A 22148-nucleotide genomic window follows, 5' to 3' on the forward strand; every position below is an offset into this window, starting at 1 on the left:
TCAGATCTTTCTACAAAGGAATGATAGACTGATACCATCAGTAACAATAATGGAAGCCAAAATACAGTGGAATGATATTTTCAAAGCTGAAGTGAATGTATGAACCCATAGTTATGAGCCCAGCAAAACTGCTTTTCAAGAATGAGGATATAATAAAGAAGCTTTCTGGTAAAATTGAGAGTGTTGACTACCAGGAGACCTTCATTACTCAGAGAATGTCTAAAAGGATATACATCAGGATGATGGAAAATGACCTTAGAAGGAAGGTCCAAAATGCAACAGTAAAGGTGAACAGAGAAAACGTTTACTAGGTCGGAAAGTGTCTTTTTTTAATGGCCTATTGCAGTTGTCAGAAGTGTGGCATTGTACTCTGAGGAGGTGAAGTGTAGTACCAAAGGTATAGTATGTTACTTTGAACTCCCCAGAATCCATTCAGTTGTTTTCATTTTGAAGCTGCATTTTGGTTTGGGGAGTTGACCCCAGATTCACTGCTAGACACTCATTAGTCTAGTCTAGTCATAATAATCCCATTCTCCTTGCTAATTCTGTTGATTCAGGAACCAGGCCTAATTCATTTAGCCTGTGGCTACTATCTTGCCATCAGTTATTGATTCAGATGTGGCCATGTGACTGAAGTTGGCCTACTCAGACTGAAAGAAAAAATTCTTATTTTGTGATTGGAGAGAGGCACACACTGGGTGAACCTAGATTGCTTGTCATCGTGGTAAAAGAAAAATGCCTTAATGTGAAGTCAACAGTAGGAATAGCAGAGCTGTAAGAAAGGAAAAAAACAACAAGAAAATTTGGTCTCCAGTGATTTCACTGTGTTACTACATCACCCAGCCCTGAAGTTTACCCTATTTCTAGACTTCATTTTATGTGAGATTGTAATTTAAATTTATAGTTTATAAGATTATAGTTTCTTATTTACATTCTACCCCAAACTCCCCACCCCCCCGCAAAACAAGTTCATTAATGCAAGAATAATTTCAGTTCTATACTAGGAGAGGTGGAAGCTCTATGCTCTATGCTGCTCTGGCAGGACTAGGTTAATTTTAGTTATCACATTTTATTGAACCAACATTGGCAAATTAGTGTGCCCAGAGAAGATGACAGAGCAGTGAGGGGTATGAAAATTGTGAAATATTTATGTCTGATCAGTGTGTAGAGTATCTTTGGCCTGATATAAGAAGATATTGAAGAGATTTAGTGACAGTGTTGAAATATTTAAATAGCTATCGTGGAAGAATTATTAGATTTGTTTTGCACGATTCTAGAGGTCAGAACTAGTTCCAATCAATAGAAATTCTGAAGAGGTATAAAAGAGTTGTGATCAGTATAAGAAATAATTTTCTAATATTTACAACTTTCTGAAAATGGGAGCAAAGAATGCAACATTGGAGAGCTATCAGTGGAGACGTTGGGAGTAAATCTTTTTTTCTGTGAAATTATTCTATTAGAGGACTTCTATAACTGTACAATATTTAGGAAAAACATTTCAGCATGGGGTAGGAAATTGAATTATATTACTTCAAAGACCCCTAACATTTTATTATTATGGTTGCTAATCCAGTTAATATTGGTTTTCAATTCTTTTTGCTTCAACACTTCTTTTTAGATCGTATTCTTGGTAATGCCTCTTTACTATCTAAAAATAAAATTTATAATAAATATAATCTGTCCATACATATAATGTTTAAGAAATAAATGTGAATGTAATATAAAGTAGAAATAAAGTGAAAGTAAAGTTCACAATTGTTTATTGCATTGCTGAAATGTAAGAGACATTTAAAACCAAACATTTTTCCTAAGTTAGGCATAGACTTATTTGGCAGCAAAACCTGATTTTAATTGATATGAAGCTTATTATACAGTCTTTACCCAGTTGGTGAATTCATATGTTTTGCTGCAAAAATATCAGTATATTTGATTATAGGTTGCTGCTCCAGACCCTACTGGCATTGTTACTTAATATATTTTGAAATCCAGATAATTCTGAATTCATAAAATATCCCATGGGTACTGGCTAAAATATTGTGGTTCTTTAACAAGTACTTGAACATGTACATGTTCCAGAATGATTAATTTAGAATACATAATAATCATATGGTTGTACCTCTAATTAATATGTTTGCATATAAGAGCAGTAAGATGATAGTCCATTCTATTCAAGAAATTACAGGAAGGTGAAAGAGCAGACCATGCTCTACTACATGGGACAAGTAATACCAGACCCTTTATATTTGAATATGATCAGAGAAAGAGGGAAATAATTTTATTTTACAAGGAATAACATGCCTAAACAAGTTATACACTACTGAAGTGGAAAAATGAGGAAATACAACATTTTAAAAAATGATCTAAGCCTTAGGTGTTATCAAAATAATTTCCTCTATTATGATTTGAGGTGGGATAGTGACAAAGTATTAGGAAAAAACATATCTCCTAACTTGAAATTCCACCACATATTGAAGCCTGCATTCAATCTCTAGTACTTAATAATAGAAGTTATATGTGATCTCTGGGGGCAGTATTAGAGTCATATTGGAAAACAATAGGTAATACAAAAATTATATAATTTCAATATGTAGGGTAAATATTATGAAATACATAAATTATTAATGAAATTTATTGAGATTATTATATCTGTTTCTAAATATGTTAAAAATATTCTGTTACAAACTTGCAGATTATTTTGTTTTCCAGTACCAGAATTACTGCTCTGAAACCCTTTTCAACTACATTTGTAGTTGGTATTACAACTACATATAGACAAATGTAGTCTGATACTTTATAGACAGAAAAACCCAGAATATATTATTCAGTAATTTGAAGATAACTTTCTATGAAAATTTTTTGATATACCACATACTAATGTATATTTATAGTGGGTGTAATCTACAGAACATTCAAAAGTTACCTGGGATATAGAATAGCTCTTCATAGATACTCCACAAAATGTGTTTTAAGAATAAAAATAGATTGTGTTCCTTTTTCTCCTTTGTCTTATGTACAAATAGGAGTGCATTTCTTTTTTCTTTCTCTTTTTTTGACCTTTTACCGTTTTGTCATGGCTGATACAATTATATAATCTTTTAATGATATTTGTCAGCCTCTGTTGTCGTACCAGCAACTATATATGTCGTTTAGCAGTAATACTTACAACATGACTTCATACCTAAATAAGTAAAATTTAGGAGCAGTTATATGCTAGAGTTCTTTAAAAAGAAGACAAAGAGAAATTAATTTGTGTTTTAAGCAGCCAAATTTTATGTCTGGTAATGCCCAGAAAGAACTCTCAGCACTTAATGTCCTTGTGTGTTAGTGTCTTTCATAGTCAGGATTTAGTGTTAATAAAAGTGAGACATGGTGGGGGGAAGATAACAATTCCATGACACTGGTTATTTTCTTACCACCTAGTAAAATGTGGTTTAGAGTCTTCATCTTATGTAACAGGATATTTAATTAAATTTTGCGAGCTGAATCACTGTTGTCCTGCTTTGTCTATAGGCTACTGTTATACCTGGAATAAAATGTAAAACTTTTTGGTTTTTAGCTGAAATGTAAAGGTAACTTTTCTAACTATTTTAGTTACCATTTTGGTTTCATCAAAATAGGGAAAATCTCCCCTTTTAAAGCATTTATAAAATTATTAGATGAGTTTGGATTTATCTTTAGCTGTAGGTAAATGCTTTTACGTTAGTATATGACAAGTCTTAGATCAGCAGTTATATTTGAGAATCTACTGTGAACGGTGTAACCTTTTTAAGTCATTTTAAAATATAGTCACTTACAATTCCTCCAGTTGTACTTTATCCGTTTTAAACTTTACCCCTGTAATTTTCACGTAGAAACTGAATATGTAGTATACTACCAAATGCTTATTATTCAATTTTCGTTGTATCTTTTAAAATCTTAGTTACTTCAAACATTTACCAAGTTGCCGTTCTTTAGTAAAACAGATAATAGTACAGTCTTTTCATCGTGATACTCTAGAACGTGTTACTTCCTCTACTTACTGGATGCGTGATTATTTGCAAGACTGATTCTCTAATAAAACAAAGATGAAGTTAGAAATATTCTGTATTATAGTAACTACCTCATGTAGTTTTTATAAATATAATAACCCATGTGTATGTATGTACTTTTTAGAAAGAATCTTCAAGAGGGAGACATAGGGAAAAGGAAGACATAAAAATCACTAAGGAGAGAACTCCAGAAAGTGAAGAAGAAAATGTAGAATGGGAAACTAATAGAGATGGTGAGTTTCAAAAAATCTTTGTTTATATAGTCAATTTATTGGTTATTCACTTTGTAGACTTCCTGTGGGCTTCAAAACACTTTCCAGCTATAGTTTCAGAATTGTCTAATTGACTTGTGTCTATCTTACTGAGCTATAAGGCAGAAAATGGCATATAGTAGCAGAACAAAAGCAAAGAAAGCTATTCTCCCTAGAACTTACTGTACAGCATCACAGTCCTTTGGAATTTTATTACATTTGTAAATTTTTAAGTTCCTCAGTACCAAGATTTAAAAGAATCTAAATTTATGTTTATTGTTTTGCATAAAATATTAAAAGTGAGATTCTTAAACCTTAAAGACCTAGGAAAATTATTTCTAAAACATTGTTGGATTTCATCTTTCAAGAAATTGAAATCAGATGATAATTGAGACCTGGAATTTGTTCGTAAGAAATTAGCAAAATTATTTTTGAGTCATTGTCTTTAACAAGTAAGCATTTACTTTCCACACTATGAATGTTCTCTCTTCTCTACTTCTGTGATCTGGAATGTGAGCACTGTAGCCTCACACTACCAAATACAGAGAAGGGGAACTCACATTTGTTGAATGTGTTGGGTGTACTGGGCATTTTAATGTAACATATAATTACCTCATTAAATCAGTAGCTTTGTTACTCTACTTATAGATGACAAAACTAAAGAGTTTAAGGATGTAAGCAGCTTCCTCATCAGATAGCTGAAAACTTAAACCAGGGGCTAGAAAATTATAGCTGTGGGCCTGCCACCAGTTTTTGCAATAAAGTTTTATTGGAGAACAGCCATGTCTGTTGGTTACATATTTTCTGTGGCTGCTTTTGAGCTACAATAGATGAATTGAGTACCATGACAGCCAAGAGCCTGCAAGCCTAAAATGTTTACTACTGTATTTAAGAACTATCTCTGAAAACTTACTAATACTTGAAAAGTACCTTAAATGGCTGTCCAGTAATTTGAACATCAGTACTTTTTAAGGAAATCCATTCCATCTTTATACAGTATTGTCTGTTAAAACGTTGCTTCTAAGAACAAGTAGGAAACTTCTCTATGATTACTTCATGGGACTTCATAAATAAATCTAATACCTCCTACAAAATAGCAGTAAATAAAATATTACAAGCCTTAACTGTTCAAGGATGAATGGCTAACTTTTCCTAAATTCTAAGGGATTAACTCTTAACACACTCAACATTTTTTTTTCATCTTAATTATTTTTGTATAAAATACATTCCAAAATATATTGGCTGCTTATTTTTCAAAATAGAAACTTCTATTCCCATTACAATAATGCATGCTAATTGTTGAACATTTTAAAGGTTCAGAAAAGCCTAAGTTAGTTTGCTCCTTTTCTTTATAGTAGCTCTTTCAAACCCTCTCCTTAAATCTCAAACCTTCCAGCCCCGCCTCTCACTGTTGTGGTCTCTCCCGTTGTGGAGCACAGGCTCCGGACGCGCAGGCTCAGCGGCCACGGCTCACGGGCCCAGCCGCTCCGTGGGCATGTGGGATCTTCCCAGACCGGGGCACGAACCCGTGTCCCCTGCATTGGCAGGCGGACTCTCAACCACTGCGCCACCAGGGAAGTCTTCTTTATCCACAGACTCTTTTCAACTTCCTGCCACCACACCTATAAACTAGTCTTTCATTCACATCTAAACTTTTTCACTTCCCTCTTTTTCTTTACAAGGGGCCTCCCTCCTGCTGCATAAAGTTATATTCCCGTGATTTCCTCCCACCTCTGCAGTCTTGTTCATTTATTTTGCCTTGTCTTTTACAGCTTTAACATCCATCTTGGCACATTTTCTCTTTTCCCCATATTATTTAGAGCCATCACCCTGCTTATTCCCACTTTACAACCAAATTCTACTTTTTCCCCTCATATTCAGTCTTCTGACCCTTGTCTTCACTAAAACTGTTCTTTAAGGTCACAATAACCTCCTCTTTGCTGAATAAAAGGAGACATACTTGTCTCCTTCTTCTGTAACCTTTCTGCAGCATGTGAGACATCCCAGAGGCTCTGTCTTCTTGAAACACTTTCCCCTTGGCTTCCATCTATCATTTGTCAGGTTTTCTGTTCTCCTGTTGAAGCCCTTTGGTCTTACATAGAGGCTCCTTGTATGCTGTCTGTCCCTTAAATGTTGATTCCCAAGGCTTCGCTCAGACTATCATCTTTAAAAAACGAAAGTGATTTTACTACAAGAGGCTTTTATATGTGAAATTCTTTTAAAAGGTGAGTAAATGTCTCTTATAGTAGTTTTACATACAGAATACATTGCTGTTTCTTACTCTTTCTCTTGAGGTTCTGATTGTTGTGTATCTCTGTGGTTTTTCTGTTTTAAGGAATATTGAAGCATGGAGTTAGACTGAGCTCATTTAATATATTTACCTTCTGCATTTTCAGTCTAAAGTGAATAGCAATTTTAGCTAGACTCAGAAGAAGTCGATCTGTATGAGTAATTGTCAAACTTTTAGGTCTCAGGACACTTTTCACTCTTTTTATAGACCCCAAGGAACTTCTGTTTTGTGGATTATCTGTTTCAGTAGTCTCCATATTAGAAATTGGTTCTGAGAACATTTTAAAATATTTATTAATTTATTTAACAATGACAGCAGTAAACCTAACATATACTTTTATGGAAAATAGCTATGCTTTGCAAAGCAAAAAAAGAAATTGGAGGAGGTGGCAATGTTTTACATGTTTTTGCACATTTTGGGGTTTTTTTTTTTGCTACACCGCTAGGCTTGTGGGATCAGTTCCCCAACCAGGGATTAAACCTGGGCCACAGCAGGAACGCGCCGAATCCTAACCACAAGACCACCAGGAAACTCCCTGAAAATCTTTTTAACTTCTTAAAGTGAACTCTTAACTGGCTTAATGAAAGACCTCTAGATTTTCATATCTGCTTCTGCATTCAATCTGTTACTGATATCACATATCATGTGACTTCTGGAAAACTCCACTATATACTCAAGAGAGAGTGAGTAAACCAGGCAAATAATGTAGTATTATAGAAATAATTTTGATCTTCTGGAACTCTAGAAATTGTCTTGGGAATCCTTAGGAGTCCTCAGACTACTCTTTGAGAACCACTTGTCTCTAGAAGCAGCTTCTAAAATTTTTAGTTGTTTCCCCTTTACCAAGACTTCTTTTTTTCTCATTTTCCATTTTTCTCTCCAGATGAAATCATGCCCCCAGGGCATCATTAACATCTATGTATTAATGACTCCAATATCTGGAGCTCTTAATTGAGGCATCTACCAACTGGATACCTCCATCTGAGTCCCATATCTTAAGGGCACCACTTTCCTACTGGTTTCCCAAAAGCCTGAGAGTCATTGTTTCGTTGTTTTTTTTTTAAATTATCTACTTTATACATATTAGTGTGTATATGTCAATCCCAGTCTCCCAATTCATCCCATCCCCACTTTCCCCCCTTGGTGTCCATACGTTTGTCTCTACATCTGTGTCTCTATTTCTTCTTGCAAACCGGTTCATCTGTACCATTTTTCTAGATCCCACATATAAGCGTTAATATATTTTTTTAATATTTGTTTTTCTCTTTCTGACTTACTTCACTCTGTATGACAGTCGCTAGGTCCATCCACATCCCTACAAATGACCCAATTTCATTCCTTTTTATGGCTGAGTAATATTCCATTGTATATATGTTTATCCATTCATCTATCGATGGGCATTTAGGTTGCTTCCATGACCTGGCCATTGTAAATAGTGCTGCAGTGAACACTGGGGTGCATGTGTCTTTTTGAATTATGGTTTATCCATTCATCTGTCTCGTTTATCCATTCATCTGATGATGGTCATTTAGGTTGCTTCCATGACCTGGCTATTGTAAATAGTGCTGCAGTGAACACTGGGGTGCATGTGTCTTTTTGAATTATGGTTTTCTCTGGGTATATGCCCAGTAGCTGGATCATATGGTAATTCTATTTTTAGTTTTTTAAGGAAGCTCCATACTGTTCTCCATAGTGGCTGTATCAATTTATATTCCCACCAGCAGTGCAAGAGAGTTCCCTTTTCTGAGAGTCATTGTTGATACTACTTTTTCCCCTCAACCCAGACATTTATGGAATTCTGAACATTTCTATCTACTGAATGTCTTTCAGAACCATCTGTTTCTCTAAATTACTACTAATATTCTAGTTCTTAAGATATTTGTTGCCTATAAATATATTTTATTAAATAACCTTCTAACCTCATGCCTTGAGATTAGCCTTGTCTCCTAAATCATTCTTCACTTAAAGGCAGAATTCGCTTCACAAAAATTTTTTTTACTGAAGTATAATAATATGTTCAGAAGAGTGCATGATTCATGTGTACAACTTACTGAATTTTCATGAACAGAACAGCCTTGTATAACCAGCACCCATAAATAAATAGAAAATTATTAGTATCCCATAAGCCCCCTTGTACTCCCTTTCCAGTTACTGCCTCCCAGCCCCCATCTCCCAAAGATAACTGCTGTCCTGATTTTCTGCCACCATGGATTAGTTTTGTCTGTTTTTGAGCTCTATATAAATAGAACCTATAGCTTGTACTCTTTTTGTGCTTAGCTTCTTTTTATTTTTTAATAAATTTATTTATTTAATTTTTGGCTGCGTTGGATCTCTGTTGCAGTGCGCGGGCTTTCTCTAGTTGCGGCGAGCGGGGACTACTTTGCGGCGCGCAGGCTTCTCATCGCGGTGGTTTCTCTTGTTGCGGAGCACAGGCTCCAGGCGCGTGGGCTTCAGCAGTTGTGGCTCGTGGGCTCTAGAGCACAGGCTCAGTAGTTGTGGCGCACGGGCGTAGTTGCTCTGCTGCATGTGGGATCTTCCCGGACCAGGGCTCGAACCCGTGTCCCCTGCATTGCCAAGTGGATTCTTAACCATTGCACCACCAGGGAGGTCCCTGCTTAGCTTCTTTTACTTACAGTATGTCTGTGAGATTATTGCGTATGGTTATAGTTCATTAATTCTTACTGGTATATAGTATTTCACTGAATGTACCATAATTTATTCATTCTGTGGATAAACATTTGAGTAATTTCTAGTTTGGGGCTGTTATGAATAAGTTGCTATTACTATTCCTAATCAGATCTTTGGTAAACATGTACCCATTTCCCTTGAGTTTATGCTTGGGAGTAGGATTGCTGGGCCATGGAGTTTTCATATGTTCATCTTTAGTGGATAATGTCAAGTCAAAAATGATTCTCCTTTCTCTGTTGTTTTTTGCCTTTCTCATCTTAGCCATTCTGGAGGTGTGTGGTAGTATCTTTTTGTGGATTTAGTGTGCATTTCCCTAATGAGTAATGAAATTGAGAACTTTTTCACATTTTTGGCCATTGTACAACCTGTTTTATAAATTCTACTCTCGACTTTTGCCTACTGTTTTATTGTGTTACTGTTTTTTTTAATTGAGTATTCTTTATATATTCTGAATATGAGATCTTCATCAGATATATGTATTGCAAATACCTCTCTCATTCTCTGAGTTAGAGTGAGCTTTTAAAAGAATAAATTGGTTCATTTCATTCCCCTATTTAAAATTCTCTGATTTCCCATTGCCTTGAGGATCAAGTACAAATTCTTTTGTACCTACAAAACTTTTCATTATCCGATTGCTTTCTGTGTTTCCAGCTCCCCACTCCCAAGTCTTTGTTTTTATTTGGTTCCCTAAATTTATCATATTTTTTACCATAAGGACCAGTGCAGTAATATAAAAAGCAAAAGTATCATTTCAGTAGAGGAGAAAATGAATGAACATATTTTGGCAATCTTGGTGGTATGTACATCCTCCTTAAAATAAAGCATAAAATCCAGAAGCTGTAAAAGATTTGATTATATGAGGATTCAAAATTTTTTGTGAAACTAAACACGCAAGTGATCTATTAAAAATAGATCACTGTAAGAAAGTATTTGACATGTGTAATGTGTAACCATATAATAAAAGCACTGTATAAACCTATATTGAAATTCCACAAATATATAAGAAAAAGATAGTCCAGTTGGAAAATAGGGAAGAGAAACAAAAATTGGTTATGAAATTCATAGAGGAAATAGAAATGGACAGTAAATGCTCAGCCTTACTACAGGGAAATGCCAGTGGAAATAGAAATAGCATTCTTCACCCATCAGATTGGCAGAAATGAAAACTACTAGTATTATCAAGTGGAAGTTTACATTGGTAAAGCTATTTTGGAGTATAATTCGGCAATATTAAAAATAAAAATCATACTTACCTTTGTCCAGCAAATCTAGTTTGTTCTAAAAAAAATACTTGCTCCTGTAAACTAAGGTAGGTATCAAGATGTTCATTGAAGTCTTGTTTATAATAGCAAACTATTGAAAACAAAGTAAATGTCAGAAGGAAAATGGTTAAACTATGATATGTTCATATCATGAAATGCTTTGCAGATGTTTTACCTTTGTGTATGACATGGAAAAATCTATGGGGCAATGTATGTAGAAGAGTATAAATATAAAGCCTTATTTTTATATCTGTTGAATATGATTACTTGCATACAGTAGATTGCTGGAAGTAAATTTGTCATATTAAAGGGTATGAATTCTTAAAGCTTTTACCTATACTGCCAAATTATTTTCCAGGCTAGAAATATTAGTTTACATTGCTACATCCAAAGAATGAACATGCCTGTTATCTGTGCCTTTGCCAGTACCAAATATTATAATTAGGAAAAAAATGGCTCTTTAATACATGAAAAAGGCTTATTTATATATCATTTGTGTTTCTTTTTGTGTTTATATCTGTTCATGTCCTTTGCCCATTCTTTTAATTAGTAAGAGTTCTTTATATATAAAAAATGTCAACATTATGTACTAGATGTATTTTTGTTACATATTCTTAAAAAATCTCTGCCTGTTAAATGTGCCATTCTAATTATATTTAATATTTTCCTGATGACTTATAACAGCTGATTCATATAGATGATTCTAAGGTAATTGTAATGATAACCTTAAGCTGTAAGATACGAGAGACATTTTCTAAACTTATTAAATGGTTTGACTCCTTTTTTAAAATAAAATTTTGTTGGAGTATAGTTGATTTACAATGTTGTGTTAGTTTCAGGTGTACAGCAAAGTGATTGAGTTATACATATACCTATATCCACTCTTTTTTTTTTTTTTTAGGATTCTTTTCCTATGTAAGCCATTACAGAGTACTGAGTAGAGTTCCCTGTGCTATACAGCAGGTTATTATTAGTTATCTATTTTATATATAACAGTGTGTATATGTCAGTCCCAATCTCCCAATTTATCCCTCCCCTCCTCAGACTCTGTTTTTGAGTCCTCTCCTAATGTTTTGTGCTTTCTGATTTTTCTTTTGTCAGACTATCAGTTGCATTGTGCCTACTTCATAGCCCATCTCTTATAGATTGGGAAAACATCTTATGTTTGATTATAACAGATATGCGTAAAGTTAGAATAAGTAGTTTCTGAGTAAAGACTTGAGAGCTTTCCCTCTAAGCAAAATATATTAGCTATAGTACCTTGACTTCGACATATATTTTAACTGCTCAGGTCTCTCCCTACCCGCACTTCTGCCTTGGTTGAGTGGTTAGGGATTAAAGACTGAAAGCCAATTTGTCATTTTTTTACATGTGTTCTGTATGGGTGATATTCCCAGAGAGCAGTTTTTAGATGAGCAGAACATTATTGATAATACCTTCAGAAACACTGTAAATCATTCTTCTCAATTAATTACCCTTTCCTTTGTTTTATCCTTAGTATGTGGTAATGAAATTTTATCTGTTAATAATTTAAGAACACAACAAACTGGATCATCGAACCCTACTATTCACTGATGTAAAGTGTCTCAACGGAGTGTAAAATCATAACTAGAGATAGCCACTATTCATTTAATTAAATTCAGTATCTTTAATTATTTTGTGTAGTAAAAACTGCATGCCCATAAATATTTAGTAATCGCTTGCTGACTGAAAAGCATGATTTAGTCAGTGTTATGTATTTACTGAGAAATTATCATCATACACCAGTATAAGATGAGTAATCAAGTTTTGTGACACAGATGATAAGATATATAATTACCCTCTTAGTCCCCAAGCATGAATGGATAGTTTTCATTCTAATGTATTTACCTGTACATGCCAATGATGTCCGTTTGTTTTGTGCTTTAAGCAATCAAGTAGGACTCCTTATCTTTATCGTTTTTTAGTTCTTCATTTTATTTCTCTACCCCAGGTTAGGAAGTGATGATCTTAAGTGCTAAAAGTATAGCTTGAGAAGGCACCTCAGTTTATAATCGGTCAAGCCCAGTGTGTTCATGTGTTAGAATAGAAGTCAGTGAAATTTCCTCCTCCAGGCTTTTGGCATTATTAGCAAATAGGTAGCAGTGCCAGGAGCCTCTGAAAACTACATGTTGTAATGAAATAGTTCTTCACACCACTCTTCCCCCACCCAAACCAACCCTCAGATTCTTTTCCTTGGAAAGGATGAATAGAAATAGATACATGCTATCAGATCCATTGAAGAGATGGACAGTTCTAGTCTAAGAAACTAGTACATATCACTTATAATGAAAATGTTATAGATCCTTCAGAAATTAGCTCATGTACACATTAGTATTAAAATTACTTAACTTTAGATACAAATTAGTTAGGATATTAATTTTTTAAAAAGCAACAAAACTGGAAACAGTATTGCACACCTAATGTGACCTTAATTTAATACTGAGTCTTTAAGAAAATGAAGAAGATAATCATATCATATGCAGCATGAAATATTGAAGGCTTTGGTGCCTTTAATGCTTAGAATTTATAGCTGAGTGTTTTAATTGTATCTTTTTTTTTTTTTTTTTTTTTTTTTTTGCGGTACGCGGGCCTCTCACTGCTGTGGCCTCTCCCGTTGTGGAGCACAGGCTCCGGACGCGCAGGCTCAGCAGCCATGGCTCACGGGCCCAGCCGCACCGCGGCATGTGGGATCTTCCCAGACCGGGGCACGAACCCGCGTCCCCTGCATCGGCAGGCGGACTCTCAACCACTGCGCCACCAGGGAAGCCCTAATTGTATCTTTTAAAAATTCCGTCTCCTAACCAAAAACCCAAACAGCCCAAAATCACTTCCAGAAAACCCAGGAACCTTAAAAATGTTTGTTTTCATAAAGAAATTAGCCATATTGATTTTAATTCTTTACAGAAACAGTGTATATTTCTTTTATCTTTTTGAAGTATTTTGTTCTTGTTAAAGAATCTACCATTTTAATTTGTATAAAAAATAGTTGAAAATTTTTCTCTAATTTTTGGTATAGATAATTATAGTTTCCGACAAGTAATGGAATTTTTATTTTAAAGATTCTGACAATGGAGATATTAATTATGATTATGTTCATGAGTTGTCATTGGAAATGAAGCGTCAAAAGATACAGAGGGAATTAATGAAGCTGGAACAAGAAAACATGGAGAAAAGAGAAGAAATTATTATTAAAAAGGAGGTATGCTATTTATTGAAATTTGTTAGTAATTAACATCAAAATGAGTACTGATCAGAGAACTCATTAGCTGCTTGCTACATCTTAAGTTGTATTAGGATATCGATACTTCACATATGTTAATTAATCTTCACATTTCTCTATTAGATAAATAGGACATATATTTGTTATTGAATAAACAAAACTGAGTTTCTGTTGCCTGGAGTCACCAGCTAATGTAAAATGGGACTTGAATCTATGTACATCTGGTTTTTAGGCCCATGCTATTTCTAGAATACTTGTTTCTTTTTTAAAGAGTAGAAAGATACAATATATTTGAATATAATTTTTTTTTCTGAGGAGATTTTGAAATTTCATAATTTTAGTTTGCTTTATTGATATTAGTGTTATGTTGGGGCAGTTAGTATTGGTTAACAGCATAGGTTCAGGAGCCAGACTAATATTAATATGTGGTCGCTATCATAACACTTAATACTTCATCTGAAGTTTGGTATAATTTAAAAACACGTGCTTTGTTGTCTGATTATAACAACCATGATTGGAAGAGTTTCTGAATTGAGTTACTGAATTCTTTTGGAAGGTTTCACCAGAAGTGGTTAGATCAAAGTTATCTCCATCACCTTCTCTAAGAAAGTCTAGCAAATCTCCAAAGCGAAAATCAAGCCCTAAGTCGTCATCTTCAACTAGCAAGAAAGACAGGAAGACAACTGCAGTATCCTCTCCCTTGCTGGACCAGCAGAGGTCAGTAGGGTGATAAATAGTGCCAGAATGAAATAGCTTTTTCTGAAGTGATATTCAAAAGAATTGCTTGGTAGATTACATAAAGATACTTTTAATACATTCAGTATTTAATGTAAACTTTTTTCTTCTAAGAAAAAAGTGTGAAAAGTTTCCATTTAAAAGAAAATTATAGAGAACAATAAAGCAAAGGTTTGTGTCCCATCTTTATATGCTTCAGAGCTTTTTATTTTTTAAGAATAAACAGCTATATTTCTGGTCCTTCCCTCTTGAATTTGTTGTTTATGATACCTATGCATGTGTGTTTATACTTCCATAATACGTATTATCTTATAATATATAGTATTACTTTCATCTATTTAATCTTAATATAGATACAACTTTTCTTCTGTAACTTTTTCACTTAGCATTTTTTTTACATTTATCTATATCGATGTATGTAGCTGTAGTTCTTTCATATTAGTATTTATGTATTTATCTACTTTTCTTTTGTTGAACGTTTAAGTTGATTTCAGGTTTTAGCTCTTACAGATTATGCACAATGAACATTCTTGTCTCCTTGTGTACATGATCAAGAGATTAAATTCTTTATAGTATGTATGAAGCAGTATGAATATATTATTTAGAATTATTGTAGTAGTCAATTGAAAGAATAAAGATAGAAATAAATTACATTGAGGGGTTGAGAATAAGGCAGGAGATACCTTTTCATTTAATGTCACTGTGGACTATTTAAATTTTATTAAAGGACATACACTAATTTATTATTTAAGAAAAAGGCTAAACTAAAAACCTCTTCCCAATATTTGACCAGTTGGCAAATGTCTATTTGAACCCATAATGAAACTCATAGTTGTCTCCTTCTAGTTTCTAGAGGCTTTAACCCTATTCTAGATTCCATTTACTTTTCACCTAGTTTATTATATCATCCTACTAACTATTTATCTAGTGTCCATTCTGCCACACATATAAACATTTTCATTCAGCTGCCCTAACCCTTCACTTTACAGATGTTGTGAGAGAAATCTTAAAATAACAATTACAATTAATTTATTATGCCATTGAAAAATTTAGTAGTTTGACTGAAATTCAGATTTTTTAGAATAGCATTCATACTTTGATCTTTCCACTGTTTCCACTCTTGTTCATATTTTTGTCCAGCCTTCTTCCTACACTCATCACCTTCAGTCCATCTATGTCTAGCTCAGATTCTGTCTTTCCATTAAGTTTTCCCATTTCTCCTTACTGAACATAATTTCTGTTCCCTTTATATATCAGATTTTATTTATACCTCTCACTTAATACTAATTGCTATTTGTATTATATTTTAGCTGTGGCACATATGTTTTACAACCTCTATTAAATTTAAGCTCCTTGAAGATTGCAGTCTTCATGGTTCACTGTTCTATCTCCCCACAGCACCTACTCTGCAAAGAGCTTTGTATTGTAATAAGGCACTCTGTACAGTTGACTTGATTCTCTCCTTTGTGCCTAAGATTGAATAAAGGGATATGAAAGAAGCTGAACTATACAGTGATATGATTTACCCCACTTGCTCTTTATTCTTTTGATTAACCAATTATATAATTTTCCCTCAATTCCATTCATTTCCCAAAAAACTGCCAGCATACCAGAAATACTCCTTTTCATTTTCTAATCCTTTCTAAATATTTATAAAATCTTCAAAACTTAATCTCTTCGTAGAAAGTTTCTATAACTATTTAGATGAAGGGTTAGTTTCATCCTGTTCGTTTTCATGTAGTCTTCTCTTACTGCTTTGTTAGTAACTCACTTATACTTTGATGAATATTGAGCATAATAATTACTCACATTGATTTAACTACTATATTTCTGTATCATAAGATATTGACTTTAAGATGCACCATTAATTTAATAATAGAAGCAGAAGGATCTGGAAAACAGTACATTAAAGGTACAAAGAAAACACTGAATTGGATATAGCATTTCTGTAGTTGTGCAGTTTACATTGCCTAGAGTGGGTCAGACCATCAACTTTTAGTTACATTGTGGATCATACTATAAACTGAATACATTCAACAAGTTAAGGATTGGAATCAGTTAAAATTCAATGGAATGTTGCAGCCAATGCCAGTAAATCAACTGAGGTGACAGTCAGGTAAACAAACTCCTTGGTTTTACATGATTATCATATTGAGTAGACAGAGATAATCACAGACAAATTAAGACTCACACTTCTCTGTGAAAATTGGCAGTTTTCTTAGACATTTATTGTGAGAGAGAGCCTGATGGAAAGCTTTAAGCTGAAACGTGAAGTATGTCAAAAGCTATTCAAAAAAAATAAGTTTTGGGGAGAGAGAGAAAAAGGCTCTGAAAGTGATAGAAGTAGGTAATTGAGCTGTGTGCCACAAATAGGAAGTGGGCTCTTTGCCACTAAAGGATAATCATTTGACTTAAAAAAAAAAATGTTGAAAGATCTTGTTGACTTCAGAATGCACAAAATCAACTTTGACCCATTCTGTTGGAAGTTACTTGCAAACTCTGTAACACAACTATGTTTTCCAACTACATATATTTTTTAAGGTATTTGAAGAAATTCTGCACTTTAGTGAGTGTACTGGCATAATCCTGGTGGTTATAATAGCTTAATCCCAGAATGTGAATTTAACACAACAGAAGTTTATTTCTCACTCAAGTAAGAAGTGGGTGTTTCTGATTAATAGGTGACTCTTCTATACATGCAGCTTCAGTACCTAGGCTCCTTCTGACCATGGCTTTACTTTCTTAGGTTTTTGAGGACACCAAAGAAGAAAAAAATTAAGAGTATTGCACTTATTTAGTTACATAGTTTACAATTACCTGGAGTATGAGAGTCTTATTAGTTAGGCCTGGAAGTGGTGTACATCACTTTCACTCACATTCTTTTTGGCCAGAGCTTGGTCATTTGGCCACATCTAACTTCAGAACGGTCTAGACAGTATGGTTCAACTGTATGGCCAGGACAAAAGTGTAGTAAACACCTAGCTAGTTTCTGTCACAGGCAATGATGTGAAAATACAGTCTGTGTCAAGAACTTCTCTATCATTTTATCTTGAAAATGGTTTTTTAAGTAATTTTTGTTACTATCTACCAATTATTGATCAGTGTGTGTCTTTTAAGTGGAAAAATATGTAGAAATGTAGACACATCACTTATCTGTTAAATACATTAAAAATTTGAGTCACTTCATAAATATGCAGTGAGATATGTAACTAATAATCGTTTTGGCAGAAAACAAAGATGAAAAGTAGATTTGGTCATATTTTAATAACTTCTGATTTGCTAGATGGTTGACCCTATCTATGACAATAAGAAGTAGGGATAAGGACTAAGAGAGGTAAATTTTCTGAATACCTGCTATGAGTCAGTTGCTTTTATCTGTTTTTAATCTTAACAGCAATTTTGAGGAAGATACTATCCGTTACCTTTTTTACAGCTAAGGCATCTTGGGATTAGAGAACTCTAGGTCACAGGAAGTAAGTTCTAGGATTTTGGCTTAAGTTGTCATTTATAAATACCAATAACTAGTGAAATAAGTAGCTGATGAAAACTTACCAGATGTGTGAAGAGAAAGGGCTACTTAAAAACTCCGTACCAGGCTGAACATTCAATGTTGCAGAAAACAGGAACAAATTTAAATAAGAAATTAATTCAAAATTTTAATATGATTTGAGAGGATATTGATTGATCTGTTGAGAGCAGTTGATCGTGAAAATAAAAGCAATCTGTGAACAAAAATATTTTGGATGAAAAATGATTTTTAAAACTGGAAATAGCAGAATAAAGAGATTGCCAAATTTAATATTAGTAGAATGAGTGCAACCTAAAAGAAAATTTACTGAATTTGAAAACACATTTAAGATATTTCCAATATTTTAAGATATTGGAAAGCAAAAGGAGAGATGGAATAATGGAAAACAATGGAGGAGTGATCTAGGAGATGCAGTGACTATAATAAAGCAAACCAGAGAGACTCGGGTCACATGGAGAATTGATGAAATAAAAATAGAAAAAAAAGTGAGTAAAAGACTAGGGTTTCAGATTGAAGCAGCACACTGAGTGATAGAAAAGGTTAAAAAAAGAATGTATGCTTATCTTGATGAAATTTTTAGTTTGCAAGGAATAATATAATAATGCATACAGTCAGAAAAGCTGGGTAACCTGCATAGGAAAAGAAATTAACTCTCTTTGGACTTTTCATCCAAAACACTAAATGCCACAAAATATTGTAACAATATTTATAGAGCTCTGAGGGAAAAGGATATGACACCAAAATGCTCAAACTGTTGTCAGGGTAGGAAGTAAAGACAGACAATTTGTAATGTGTAAAGGCTCAAAGTTATAGCATTTAGATAAAATGCTTTTAAATGCCAACTTTTAAAGAGGATAGTCTAGACCCAAAAAAACAATCCCAGGTAGATTAACCGTGAAATACAAAATTCTAAAATTTAAAGGATCAATCTCTGCAATCTAAGAGTTGGGAAAGATTTAAATGAATGTTTAAGATTTAAAACAAAGATTTAAAAGAATATTTACTAACAGTGCTTAAGGTTTCATTTATAGTTGATGTAATTGTTCTTTATAATGCTGAAAACATGGAAACCACCTGAAAAACTTATCAATGTGAAATTGTTTAAAGAAGTTATGGAGCATATCTATTAAAGGAAATTCTGTACAGTCCATAAAGAATAATTATCAAAATCCACTTTTTTGGGCTTCCCTGGTGGCGCAGTGGTTGAGACTCCGCCTGCTGATGCAGGGGACACAGGTTCGTGCCCCGGTCCGGGAAGATCCCACATGCCGCAGAGCAGCTAGGCCCGTGAGCCATGGCTGCTGAGCCTGTGCGTGTGGAGCCTATGCTCCGCAACGGGAGAGGCCACAACAGTGAGAGGCCCGTGTACCGCAAAAAAAAAAAAAAAAATCCACTTTTTTGTTATAGAAAGATACCCATGCTATATTTAGTACAAAAAATTTTACAAAACATTGTTATTATGACTGTGTGTATGGGGTGGCAGGGAGGGAAGAAGGGAAAGAGACATGGAAAAAGTGTGGACATATATCCAAGGTGTTAACATTGGCTATACTTGGGTAATGGAATTATAGGTGATTTTTACTTTTTCATCTACTTTTCTATAATAAGCTTTAAAAAAAAAATTCAGTTCATGCAGTTGTTTTATTTTATGATATTTTCCTTCCTGAAAGAATCTCTTCCTATTCCACCTCTTATCTTTTCTCAGAAATATACCCTTTAAAATTATATAATAAGCAGTATTAATGAAGTAGGTAGCAAGTAAATTTTTTTTGATATTGATTGCTAGTATATAAAATAGTAAATGGCAAGTTATTAAAAGGAATGCTACCATTTTTTAAAAGTGCTTTGTTAAAATGAAAAAAATATTTGACTTTCTAAAAGTCTTTAGACTTCTGATAGCTTTGTGTTACCTTCAGGAATTCAAAAAGCAACCAAAGTAAGAAGAAAGGACCTCGTACTCCTAGCCCACCCCCTCCTATACAGGAAGATATTGCTCTGGGGAAAAAATATAAAGAAAAATATAAAGTAAAAGACAGGATAGAAGAAAAACCAAGAGATGGAAAGGACAGAGGACGAGATTTTGAAAGACAGAGAGAAAAAAGAGACAAGCCAAGGTAAGTAGGATTGTATATTTTAAATAATCTTACTTTCTTAGAATCTAAACTACTATTCAGAAGCTTTTAGGCATTACTACAATGGATTACTTAGTGGTTTTGAACTATGTATAAGTATTTAATACTTACCATATTGAAATATCAATACTTCAATCAATGTTAATATGTTTATAAAACATATAAATCATTATGATTTAAAAAACATAAAATTTCTTAATTTTAACCATTTTTAAATGTCAATTTGGTAGTGTTTTTATATATATATACTATATATATGTATATACAGTATATTCACAGTGACATGAAATAGATCTTCAGAACCTTTTCATCTTACAAATCTGAAACTCTATAACCCTTAAACAACTCCTTTTCACTCCCCCACCTATCCCCCGGCTCCCCAGTCCATAGTAAACATCGTTCTACTTCTCTGTTTCTTTGATTTTGACTCCTTTAGATACCTCATATAAATGAAATCATTTTGTCTTTTTGTGACTGGCTTATTTTACTTAGCATAAGGTCTTCAAGGTTCATCCATGTTGTGGCATGTGACAGGATTACTTTCCTTTTTAATGCTGAATAATATTCCATTGTCTATATACCACGTTTTGTTTATCCATTCATTTGCTGATGAACGTATAGGTTGCTTCCACCTCTTGGCTATTGTGAATAGTGCTGTTATGAACATGGGTGTGCACATCTCTTCAAGACCCTTCTTTCAGTTTGTTTGGCAATGTACTCAGAAGTGGGATTGCTGGATCATATGGTAGTTTAATTTTTAATTCTTTGAGGAACTTTCATACAGTTTTCCACACAAGCTGCTGTACACCATTAACAGTGTACAAGAGTTCCAATTTCTTCACATCCTCACCAACACTTATTTTCTGTGTTTTGGATAGTAGCCATCCTAACTGGTATGAGTTGATACTGTGGTTTTGATTTGCGTTTCGCTGATGATTGATGATGTTGAACATCTTTTCATTGCTTTTTATTTTGGCCACTCGTATATCATCTTTGGAGTGATGTCTATTTAAATCCTTTACACATTTTTTATTTATTTTTTTTTTGCCGTACGCGGGCCTCTCACTGTTGTGGCCTCTCCTGTTGCGGAGCACAGGCTCCGGACGCGCAGGCTCAGCGGCCATGGCTCACGGGCCCAGCCGCTCCGTGGCATGTGGGATCCTCCCGGACCGGGACATGAACCCGTGTCCCCTGCATCGGCAGGCGGACTCTCAACCACTGCGCTACCAGGGAAGCCCTCCTTTACACATTTTTTAATTGAGTCCATTTGATTTTTGTTGTTGAATTATAGGAATCCATTATAATTATGGATGTTAACCCCTTATCAGATATATGATTTGCAAATATTTTCTCCCTTTTCATAGGTGGCCTTTTCATTCTCTTGATAGTGTTTTTCGATGCACAGAAGTTTTTAAAGTATGTGGTAGTCCCATTTGTCAATTTTATGTTGTTGCATGCGATTTTGGTGTTGTATCCAAGAAATCATTGCCAACTCCAATGTCATGAAGATTTTTCCCTATGTTTTTTGTAGGAGTTTTATTAAGTCTTAGATCTTATATTTCAGTCTTTAATGCCTTTTGAGTTAATTTTTTGTATGTGGTGTAAGGTAAAGGTCCAACTTCATTTTTTGCATGTAGAAAACCACTTTTCCCAGCACCATTTTTTGAAGGAACTCTCCTTTCTCCATTGAATGTTCTTGGCACCCTTGAAGATCATTTGACCATATATGCAAGGATTTATTTCTGGGCTCTCTTTTACTCCATTGGTCTGCTTGTCTGTCTTTCTGCTAGTACCACACTGTTTTGATTACTGTGGCTTTATAATACATTTTGAAATCAAGAAGCATGAATCCTCTTTGTTATTACTTTTTGAAATTATTTTGGCTATTTGAGTTCCCTTGAAATTCCTTATAAATTTGGGATGAATTTTTATATTTCTGCAAAAACTATCTTTGGGGTTTTGATAGGGATTGCATTGAATCTGTAGATCTCT

General features: G+C 34.0%; 1 protein-coding gene across 6 annotated transcripts in view; it reads left to right on the forward strand.

Moving 5' to 3' along the window:
- ZC3H13 (zinc finger CCCH-type containing 13) overlaps positions 1-22148 on the forward strand; it is a 91468-nt gene that overhangs the window by 23395 nt on the left and 45925 nt on the right. For 4 of the 6 annotated variants that reach the window (XM_060129045.1, XM_060129046.1, XM_060129047.1 and 1 more), the window contains exons 5-8: positions 4153-4261; positions 13600-13739; positions 14317-14477; positions 19941-20138. The exons of 1 other annotated variant lie outside the window; for it this stretch is intronic. In XM_060129045.1, the coding sequence (XP_059985028.1) occupies positions 4153-4261; positions 13600-13739; positions 14317-14477; positions 19941-20138 (608 nt within the window). Of the gene's footprint in view, positions 1-4152; positions 4262-13599; positions 13740-14316; positions 14478-19940; positions 20139-22148 lie in introns of those variants that run through there. One more of the 6 variants, XM_060129050.1, reaches the window with a different exon arrangement.

This window comes from Lagenorhynchus albirostris, chromosome 18, assembly GCF_949774975.1.
Source record: "Lagenorhynchus albirostris chromosome 18, mLagAlb1.1, whole genome shotgun sequence".
In the NCBI taxonomy this organism is placed as follows: domain Eukaryota; kingdom Metazoa; phylum Chordata; class Mammalia; order Artiodactyla; family Delphinidae; genus Lagenorhynchus; species Lagenorhynchus albirostris.